A 10,987-nucleotide genomic window follows, 5' to 3' on the forward strand; every position below is an offset into this window, starting at 1 on the left:
GATACATTTAGCAAGCTTAGGCCTTGTTTAGTTCGCAAAAATTTTCAAGATTCCCCATCACATCGAATCTTTGGTCGTATGCATGAAGCATTAAATATAGACGAAAATAAAAACTAACTGCACAGTTTACATGTAATTTGTGAGATGAATCTTTTGAGCCTAGTTACTCTGTGATTGGACAATGTTTGTCAAATAAAAACGAAATGCTACAGTAGCCAAAAACAAAAAATTTTGCCAACTAAACAAGGCCTTAATATCTCGAAATAGCAATTTGAAATTATATAAAACTAGTTAAGAACAAAGAATAAGTTTAAGGACCGCCAATCATATTGAATTTGTGTTGTCTCGCTCAAGAAGCCCATGTAGCATGCGTTACCTAGATACCCACAATCAGTTTTTGTTAATCAAACCTAATAGTAGCTCATTAGCATCGTTGAAACTTTGTCCACTTAACTTTGAATCTTCAATTAATCGATTCTTTTTTTTACTTTTGCTACGCCTAATCTTCCTCAGGTTATTATACGTACGTACGTGACATAAAAACTTGCCATCTAAAATCTGGTGTTCACGCAGCACGAATCTCAAGGTCATATATACTGGGACGATTTGCTAGTCGTGGCCCCGTGGGCGCACCACCACGTGCGTGCAGCAGACCGCAGGAATTTGTGTGGTCCGCGCCTCCCTTCCACCGGCGCTCCAGCGGCATCCGCCCCTTGTGGCTTCGTCGTCGTCGTCGCGCCGGTTCCCTCCCTCCTCATCAGTCCCGCGCTCTCAATAATGGTAGCGTGGTGAGAGAGACCCTTCCGTCCGGCCATCGTCGTCTTCTCCAGCGAGGGAAGAAGATGAACTGCTCCTCTTGCTGCGCCGCCGCCGTTCCGTCTCCTCCGGTGCTTCTCGCCAGGCCGCGGGTGAGTGCCCTCCTGCCCCCTTCTCCCCACGCCTCCCTTGCCGTAGACGGAGAGCAAGGTACCCGGCCGAAATCGCTAGGGATGTAGGCTGGGTCCTTGTTCCATTCGTTTTATAAATTCTCTATGGACTGTGGGCATCAAAGGTCCCATGGTCTAGCGGTTAGGACATTGGACTCTGAATCCAGTAACCCGAGTTCAAATCTCGGTGGGACCTGATTTTTTTTTTCATTTTATTTTTTCCTCATCCATTTTGCTGAAATCAGACTGAACAGCATAAAGCTATCATATCTATAGACTGAAATGAAATCAGAAAATTTAATTTAGTTTTTTTTCCTGTCACCAGGGGGGTTTAGCTGCTAGCTGCTCCACAAGAACAGATGAGAAGGTGCTTTTCCTAGGCCCAAAACAGTTTCCACGGATCACATACAGCCCAGTAAGCCGTGCGTCGTCACGGTTGTCACGGAGAGAGGTAATAGCTTTTGCCGGGCAACAACCTTGGGACCTCGGCAGATTTTTCAAGACATTGTACTTCTTCAACGGCCCTCCAAACCCTCTCAAGGTTCTATCATTAACTTCTGAGTTTTCTGTTTGCTGTCATGTTACATTCAGTTTGAGTTTGGGATACGATGTCTCCAAGTCTTGATGCTTTTGCTTGGATTTGTAGATTGTAGAATCTATCATCAGCAGTTTCACTGGACCTGCTTCTAGTGAAGCGCCAAAAAAAATGGAAACATCGGATGTGGTGCTGGTTACAGGAGCCACTGGTGGTGTTGGGCGACGGGTGGTCGACATCCTGCGGAAGAAGGGCATACCTGTTCGAGTATTGGTATTCTACTGTCAACCATACTCACTTTGGCCTTTAACATTTTTTCCATTTTTTTTGTATGAACAATTCCTATAGTCCTTATGGCATTTCTTTCATTTCTTGAGTTCAGGCTAGAAATGGAGACAAGGCAAGGAGCATGTTGGGGCCGGATGTAAATCTGGTAGGTCACTTATTTTAGTTGAATTATTACTACTGTGCTATGGGATTTTTATTTCAGCAACTGCACTTCTGCCCCTACTTCAAAGCAACCAAACAAATTCTTCAAGTGTCATAGCTACATGGATGCAACCAAACAAATTCTTCAAGTGTCATAGCTACAGAGGATAATGGCATTACCCGATACCTTTTCTTTAGATAAAGGCAGTTTTATTGCCAAGAGGAATAAGGTTCCCCAAAGAATTATTTTTGGCAGTGCTCAATTCTGGCCTACAGTTACATGCTTGACATAAATGCTGTTGTTACATGTTTTGAAACCTGTCTGCTGCTAGACAAGGTAACTATGGAATTTGATGATATTATATCGCGACCAAAATTTGCCTACATATTTGATATTTCTGACATTTTATCTGAAGGACAAAATAAATGAATGTGCTGAAGGACAAAATAAATGAATGTGCAATGACAGGCTGAAACATGATTTAGCTCCTTATCTCAGTGCCTGTGGTTCATGCTATTATCTGTATGCCATTAATACTCACCTTCAAACAATCATGTCATCAAAACTCCATATTTAGATTATAAAAAAAAACTCCATGTTTAGAGTGACAAACTTACTGCTTGTTTCAGATCATAGGAGATGTTACAAAGGAAGATACGCTTGATCCTAAGCTCTTCAAAGGCATAAAAAAAGTAGTCAATGCAGTCTCTGTCATAGTGGGGCCAAAGGAAGGTGATACACCAGACAGGCAGAAGTACAAACAAGTACGTCATATGCTCAATACTATGATATGTGAAGAATTTATGCACTCTACCATCTGGCTACATCAGTGTGACACTTCAGTCTCGAATTCATGCAGGGCATCAAATTTTTCGAACCTGAGGTAGGGTATCAGAAAGTCTTCACATGTATAATAAGTAGCACCTGGTTCTCCTAAAAGTTAGCGCTTTTGCTGTGACCCCAAGTTCACAACATTAGATGTTTCTCCAATCAGATCAAGGGACCTTCACCTGAAATGGTTGAGTACATCGGAATGCAAAACTTGATTAGTGCCATAAAGAATAGTGTTGGACTGAGTGAAGGGAAACTGCTATTTGGGCTCAAAGGTATACCTTTCATTGCCTTATTTTCCTGATCAAAGTAAAAATCTTTGTTATACTCATTTTCATAAAAGTAGTCTACAACTACTATGTGTGCTGAAAACCCAAGTGTGTCCGCAGGCATATCGGCCTGGGATCATGTAATCCTGTTCCCATATAGTTTGATAATTGATCATTTGGCTATTGTTGCATAGCATATTACTAGTACATCCTTTTGGCTAATAATGATTGTTTTATTTCATGTAATGTGTTTATTTACTTTTTTATGAGTTTATTTTCCTTAACAGGTAGCACAGTAATCTCATTTTTATGTAGGCAATTTATCTGGAAAGATTGTGTGGGGAGCTCTTGATGACGTTGTAATGGGTGGTGTTAGTGAAAGTACATTCCAAATCCTGCCAACAGGAAGTGAAAGTAGTGAACCAACTGGGTTGTTCAAAGGTATTTTTATTTTTATTTTTATTCACTGAATTTTGGATATGAGATTGTTCCATTTGCTTGAAATGATGGTATTCTAAGCTGATAACCTGTTGATAACCTACCTTCCTTGTAGGGACTGTATCTACTTCAAATAACGGTGGGTTTACTAGTATAAGGACAAAGGTAGTTACTTCCATGAAATTCCGATGAATAAAATTACTTTTATACATTTAATTATTACTTGTGTGCTGTGTTATTTGCAATGATCAACTATATCCTGCAATGTTTCATGCAAATAAATGAAATTGGTTTCTTCCGTCACAAGCAAGGGTAATTTTGTAGACACCTAATAACTTATAGTCCTTCCAGTTCCATCCATGTAGTTTTGGATAAAATTGAGGTTAAACTTTTAAAACTTTAGCTATCGATAACTTAATGTTGAGTTTGATGATGCTAAGACAACATGAATAGACTAGTCTGTTCATTTTTTGTATATATGGACCATTCCAACTTGTAGTTCCATTTAGATTTGTCCTAAATCAAACTTCTCTAACTTTGACCAAGTTCTTAGATAAATATGTTAACATCTAGTTCAAATAAATGCACTATCAAGACTTATTTCATGGAAAATTTAATGAAACTAATTAGATGTCGTAGATGCTGGTGCATTTTCAATAAACATGGTCAAAGTTAGAGATGTTTGAGTTAGGACAAAGCTAAAGTGACTTATAATTTGGAATGAAGGGAGTATTATAGTAGGAAATATTCATCAAAGATATGTTTTGGAGACCATGGCGTAATTCAAAATGACAAGAATTATAGAACTTGAGGGAGTAACTCTATTACATATTTTTATTTATCAATGTATCCTATTTATACTGATGTTACATTGCTAACAGTATGATACTTTACTGGAATGGCAGAATTTTACCGTGCCAGAGGACCTGTCAGCATATGATGGTATTGAATTACGAGTTAAAGGTGATGGACGACGGTATAAACTCATTATACGGACTAGCTATGAATGGGATACTGTTGGCTATACAGCAAGTTTTGACACGACTAAGGGGGAATGGCAAAGTGTATGTCATATCATGCAGTAAATATCTAAACAATTCATTTCATCGACTTAGAACTATGTTCTTATTCCTGGATCAGGTTAAAGTACCTTTCTCTTCTCTGAAACCGGTATTCCGTGCTCGTACTATGACTGATGCTCCACCCTTCGATGCAAGCAACATTACTTCACTACAAGTATCACCTCTTCCATTTTTTCCTTCATCAGTAAACATTTGAAGAATTGGTAAACTCTCATCTAAAGGTTGATGTGACAATTTTGTAGCTTATGTTTAGCAAATTCGAATACGATGGAATACTCAACCCAACATTTACTGAAGGTCCATTTGAGCTTCCTTTTTCGAGTATTAGAGCATACATAAACGAGCCGATCACTCCAAGGTTTGTCAATCTACTAGTTTTTAGTCAATGACATCAGTACAGCAGAATAGATATAGCCACTTCATTTTCAGTTTCTTTTTGGAACCAATCAGGACTAACTGGGCTTGCTTTTCTTTCATATGAAGGTTTGTTCATGTGAGTTCTGCGGGAGTGACAAGACCTGAAAGACCAGGGCTAGATTTAAGCAAACAGCCACCTGCTGTTCGATTGAACAAAGAGCTTGGCTCCATTTTAACTTATAAGTTGAAGGCATGCTCACTGTCTTAAACACATCTTTATCTTTATATAAAAAAACTGTCTCTCGTTCTTACTAAAGATGAATTATTCTTTTATTCTCCTGACATAACAAATCACAATTGTACTTTTTTTTGTACTGCAAATAAACCATCCATATGCATCTAGGTACTTAAGATATAGACTGAGCAACTGTGCTGCTCATTTTGTCATGTTGGTTATCTTGGAACCCTTATATAACATCTGAGGTGGCCTTTCAGGGAGAGGATTTGATTCGGGAAAGTGGTATTCCGTACACTATTGTACGGCCATGTGCATTAACTGAGGAACCAGCTGGAGCCGATCTCATCTTTGACCAGGGAGACAACATCACAGTATGTATAGGAAGCACCGTCATCCTGATACCCCATACCAATGTGCTCTTTTTTCATCCAAAATTGATTTAATAACATTCTTGAAACATCTTAGGGAAAGATATCAAGGGAAGAAGTTGCCCGTATTTGTGTAGCAGCTCTGGCAAGCCCAAATGCAGTGGGCAAAACTTTCGAGGTTGAATTCTGTAACTTGTTTGCAAGAATATTAGGGCAGAACTTATTATCAATTATCTTAGAGATAAAGCTAATGGTGGTAATTCTTATGATCAGGTCAAGAGCACTGTTCCATTTAGTGAACCATATGTGATTGACCCTACAAATCCCCCATCAGAAAAGGACTATGATGTATATTTCAAAGAACTCAAAGAAGGCATCACGGGTAAAGAGGCATTAGAGGCAACACCTGCCCAAGTTTGAAGATATCATTGAATGAAGAATTACATCTGCTTGCATAAATTCTGACACAGTAACCTCCACTCTGAATGTCTTAAGCCATCCTGAAAGATAGACGACGCTGATGCTAAATTTTGTAGTTGAAGATCACAGGAATAAACTAGATGATACTCCGCGTGTTGCTGCGGAAATTTGTAGTGTTGTATAATTATTTGACATTTGATGAAACATAAATACATAATGAATTTTATTGTGGCATGTGCAAAAGTCGGAATTGTAAAAATCGCATGTAGTAATCAATGACAGAAGCCAGGTTATAGTGACAGCCTTCTTGTCTCCGTGACGCGTCACGTCGCCCTCTTCCTCACGCCGGTGCGGTGGCTTTGCCCTTGTTGTCAAAGTTTGCCAGAATGGCATCCTCGCCCATGGCGTACTGGGCGGTGGTGACCAAGAGCTCTCGTGTCATTCGCGGGGCCTCACGCCCGAGCACATAAACGAGTGCCTCACATGGGGTGTTACAAGTGAAGGCATTGAGGATATCGGTGTTGATGACGTTGGACATTGGACAACTCGGTTGTGCTTGTGAGAGAAGCGCCGGATGTACTCCTTGAGGGTTATCTCGCCCTGCTTCTGCCTGCAGGTGCACAAATCCCATGATTTTTTGGGGTGAGTGTATGACTTTGAAAGTGTCCTATGAAGGTTGGGCAGAGGTTGGCCTAACTGCTCGAGCCAAGCCCTCGCCGAGCATGATAGGAGCAGAGGGAGGTACTAGGGCCTTGTTTAGTTAGCGAAATTTTTTGGTTTTGGGTACTGTAGCACTTTCGTTTGTATTTGGTAGTTATTATTCAACCATGGACTAACTAGGCTCAAAAGACTCGTCTTAAAAATTAAAACAAACTATGCAATTAGTTTTTGTATCTATATTTAATACTCCATGGATGTGCCGCAAGATTTGAGAGAATCTTGAAAATTTTTAAAAACTAAACAAGGCCTAGATCATGGAGTCGTTCTCCGCCCCTTCCGCCCTCATCGTAAGCCCTCATCGTAAGCTGGTTGTACTCGAGCCAAGTTGGGGTCACTCACCATCATACTTGCCAACTTGGCTCAGAGTGTCAGAAGCGCTTGGGGTAGCGAGCCGCTTATATCTTGGACCCAAACGTCTATGGACCGAAGTGGTCCTGGCTCGGGCTTCCTTCTCGATCGTTGGTCATGGAATGGGGATGATGACTTGGCTCGGCCACCTCGCCTTGCCACGATGGTGTCCCACATGTCTTGGTACTATTCAATCTAGTTGTGCATGGGCGGCTGACGTGGGTTGAGCTCACCTCGTCGCTCGCGGTGGGCTTCGCCCCCTCACCTTCTTCTGGTTGAAGCCATCAGTGGACCTATCATAGTTGCTGCCACCGCCATGCGGGGCATGGGCTTCAAAGTGCTCTCATTCTAGAGGTGGCACATATTGTGACGGCCTTGAGTTTGTGGCGGTGTGCCGCTAGGACTGTGAGCTCTTCGCTTGTTCTTCGAGGGCGATGTTTAGGAAACACCTAGGCTCTCAAATCTTCTCATCGGTCTTCAGGGTCTGGCGTGTCTAGGATGTCACCTAGATGGTAGGTAGCGACGGCCATGTTGTGAGATCTTCTCATTAGTCTTCAGGGTTTGGCGTGTGCGGGATGTCACCTAGATGATAAGCAGTGACTACCATGTTGTGCACTGCATGAGGGAAAGCGAGGTAGGCATAGGCTTGGAGCACTCATCTAGTAACAATCTAGTGGTGGACGTTGACCAGTGGATAGAACATCTAACGGCACTCCACCATGGTGAGGTTTGGCCCCAAACTAAGATAGATCTATCGAGAGAGTACCTCCAAATCCGCACACAGGAGCTTGACTGGAGGGTACATCACCATGGACTCATCATCCTCTGACGACGCCTCATCATATAGGTAAAGCTCGCCGCTGTGATCAGCGACGTAGTCCAAACTCCCAAAGCTAAGAGCCTGGCCAAGGGTGCGGGCGCTGTCGGTAGAGATGATCTCATTAGAGAAGCACAAGCCACCCTCGGGGGTGACGCCTCCGGCTATAGTGACCATCAAAGAACAACAATCACACATGACACTTGCCTACCTAGAACGCCAACTATCTTGGATTTGTTTGCCTGGTAGTAATCAGGTCGTTCGACGTGGGTCAATGCGTGAGTCTTCGTTGGCTTAAGCAGTCAAAAACACGAGGAATTTATCCTAGTCCGAGTGTCTAAGCTATACATCCAACAACGTTCTTCTTATTAGGAATGCTCAATCGAGTTCTTAGAATCGAGAGAAAGAGAGTTGTCACAAAGCACTATGCTATTGTTCTAGGGTTTTGGTGGCTCGAGCAAAGAGCCAACCCAACTTAGTGTCTCGACTCGTAGGTCTCGAATCCACTCTAGAGTATTTTGATTGTAAGGGTTTTACTAGGGTGTCTCTTCTTAGGCTTCTGTTCATCTTCGGTGGCATTGTATGCCCTCCTTTGTCTTGTAGTAGTGGGCCAACAATGTTCCAACTACCCCCTAACATCTTCTATCGCTACCTAGAGCATTGCTACCTAGAGATGACCGTCAGATGTTGTCTGCCTTCCGTTGTGCCTTCCCTGAGTTTGCCTTCTTGTGTCTTCCATTGTACACCAGGATTATATTCCTCTTCTACATGGGGGAGGCTTCCATGCAGGCATGGAGTCCTCCAAACTGCATCCACACAGAGAGTCCTTGTCATGACGGATCATGCCCCAGGTGTGACACTACGCCAGATGTGGCCGACACAGTTTCATGAGGCAAAGAAAATAGGCCTGAAAGGATCAAGATGCCCAAGAGGGGGGGGTGAATTGGGCTTCTCTAAAAATTTAAGCAACCTATAAGCTCCAATTCAACCCCTTGTGCCTAGTGAGACTTAGAGAGCTACCGGATAAAAAGTTTTGCAACCTAGTTCCAATCCTATTCTAGCATGGCAATTCTAAGAATGTAAAAACACAAAGTAAATGCTAGAAAGTAAAGGAGTAGTGGAAGAAAGTGCTCGGCGATGTTTTGCCGAGGTATCGGAGAGTCGCCACTCTCCACTAGTCCTCGTTGGAGCACCCACGCAAGGGTCTTACTCCCCCTTGGTCCGCGCAAGGACCAAGTGCTCTCTACGGGCTGATTCTTCGACACTCCGTCGCGGTGAATCCCCCAAAACCGCTCACAAGCTTGACACGAGCCACCCACAAGAACTACGGGTGATCTTCGTGCCTCCAATCACAACCGAACCGTCTAGGTGATGGCGATCACCAAGAGTAACAAGCAAAGAACTCTCACTTGACCCAAACAAGGCACTAGAGAGTGGTGGATGCACACTTGACTCTTGGAACTCACTAGAGGAGGATTCTGTCAAGAATTCACTCAAAAACTCAATCCTCTCTAAGCTCTTGCAACTCTCTTGCTCCACAACAAGGTTCTCTGATGTTCAAATGGGCAAGAGAGCTCTCATGGACGAGGTGGAGAAGTATAAATACTATCCACGAAGTCCAAAGGTCAGCCAACCGTTTTCCACTGAAAACGGGGTCACCGGACGCACATTATGTTGCACCGGACGCACTGCACCGAGCGTCCGGTGCTGCATAACGGCTAACTGTACTTCGCTCTGACAGGTCACCGGACGCTAACTCTCAGCGTCCGGTGCACCGTCCGGTGCTAAGGGAAAAATTACATGCTCCCTGCGCATGGGACCGGACGCTACCCGGTGCGTCCGGTGCTAGCGTCCGGTGCTTAGGGGAACTTTGCAAGCTCCCTGGGTAAGGGACCGGACGCTGCCCGGTGCGTCCGGTGCCTAACCCTAAGCACCAAACTGTTCCAACGGCTAAGGACCTCACCGGACGCACTCACAGAGCGTCCGGTGCCCCTTTGGGCACCCAAACTTCATCGAAACGTGAACGCTCCAACACGAAGTTTGTTCCTCTCGATCTAAGGACTATCTCTGAGCTGCCTAGTGCTAGGTTTACCAAGTGTGCACCACACCTAAACCTAAAGCCTTGCCTAAGTCAAGCTACTAGATCAAAGCCCCTCTTAATAGTACGGTCAAAGGAAAACAAAGTCCTAAACTACTCTAAGTGCCCTTCTTCACCATATGGCACTTAGACCTAGTCTAGTCTCGACGATGTCCATCCATCTTTGAAAACCGAAACGATTTCCACTATTAAGTTGGCATGTACGTCCCTGTCCATCGAGTACCTATTTACCATGACCTTACCTATGACTTTGCCTCTGCAAAACACACGTTAGTCAAGGTAATCAACAATGTCATTAATCACCGAAATCACTAAGGGCCTAGATGCTCTTTCAATCTCCCCCTTTTTGGTGATTGATGACAACCTCGAGTATGAAAAGAGTTGAGGTTTTCAAAGTGACTTGGTTTCAATAAGCATATTACAATAAGACCAACGGGATTAGTAATGCTTATATCGACCAAGTCCAATACCCTGCATCCAAAAATGTGAGAGGTATACGACAGGATAAAGATATAAGGCTCAAAGGAATATCGGAGTCGAAACGCGGAAGCAAAAATACTGTGAGCCAAAACACAAGACAGAAGGATATCACATTAAGCACAAGTCATGTCTCATAACCATAGTATCTCACACAAGTGCAATGCATAAAGGTAAACATGATGCATGATAAAATAGCACACATAGAAAGTATCTCAAAATAATGAGCTCCCTCTCTAGCTCTCTAGCTCCCCCTAACTCCTAACTCTCTCATACGCACTCTCTCCCCCTTTGGCATCAAGCGCCAAAAACCTATGAAGACGACGGAGGAGGCGGAGCAGAAGAGTCCCTCGGCGCGGCGACAAAACGAGCTGCATCGTCGGAACTATCGGTCGTCGAGGCGGAGGAGGTGGAGTGACCCTCTGAAGCTGCAGGTGCTGGAGAAGCGGTCCGGGTCTGCTCTGGCGCTGTCACAGGCTGTGCTGGCTGCTCAAGTCCTGCTGACGAGGCTGGCACGGACTCGGTCGCTGTAGTTGTCGTCTCTGGTACGGTAGTAGACGGTGCAAGCTGCTCGGACGACGCTACGGACGACGACAGAAGCTCTGTAGTGGTGACTGGCGCCGTAAAGACTGC

General features: G+C 43.7%; 1 protein-coding gene and 1 non-coding gene across 2 annotated transcripts; both read left to right on the forward strand.

Moving 5' to 3' along the window:
- Positions 626-6,195, forward strand: LOC8073821. The gene is made up of 16 exons (XM_002451793.2): positions 626-908; positions 1,252-1,467; positions 1,573-1,734; positions 1,844-1,894; positions 2,521-2,655; positions 2,751-2,774; positions 2,886-2,997; positions 3,307-3,432; positions 3,545-3,594; positions 4,335-4,493; positions 4,570-4,665; positions 4,754-4,869; positions 4,995-5,118; positions 5,364-5,477; positions 5,572-5,652; positions 5,748-6,195. Exons 1-16 carry the CDS (start codon positions 843-845, stop codon positions 5,892-5,894), a joined length of 1,779 nt encoding a protein of 592 aa, XP_002451838.1. The 5' UTR covers positions 626-842; the 3' UTR covers positions 5,895-6,195.
- TRNAQ-CUG lies at positions 1,051-1,122 on the forward strand. Its single transcript has one exon. It is a non-coding gene; the product is annotated as a tRNA-Gln (tRNA).

Source organism: Sorghum bicolor, chromosome 4, assembly GCF_000003195.3.
Source record: "Sorghum bicolor cultivar BTx623 chromosome 4, Sorghum_bicolor_NCBIv3, whole genome shotgun sequence".
In the NCBI taxonomy this organism is placed as follows: Eukaryota; Viridiplantae; Streptophyta; class Magnoliopsida; order Poales; family Poaceae; genus Sorghum; species Sorghum bicolor.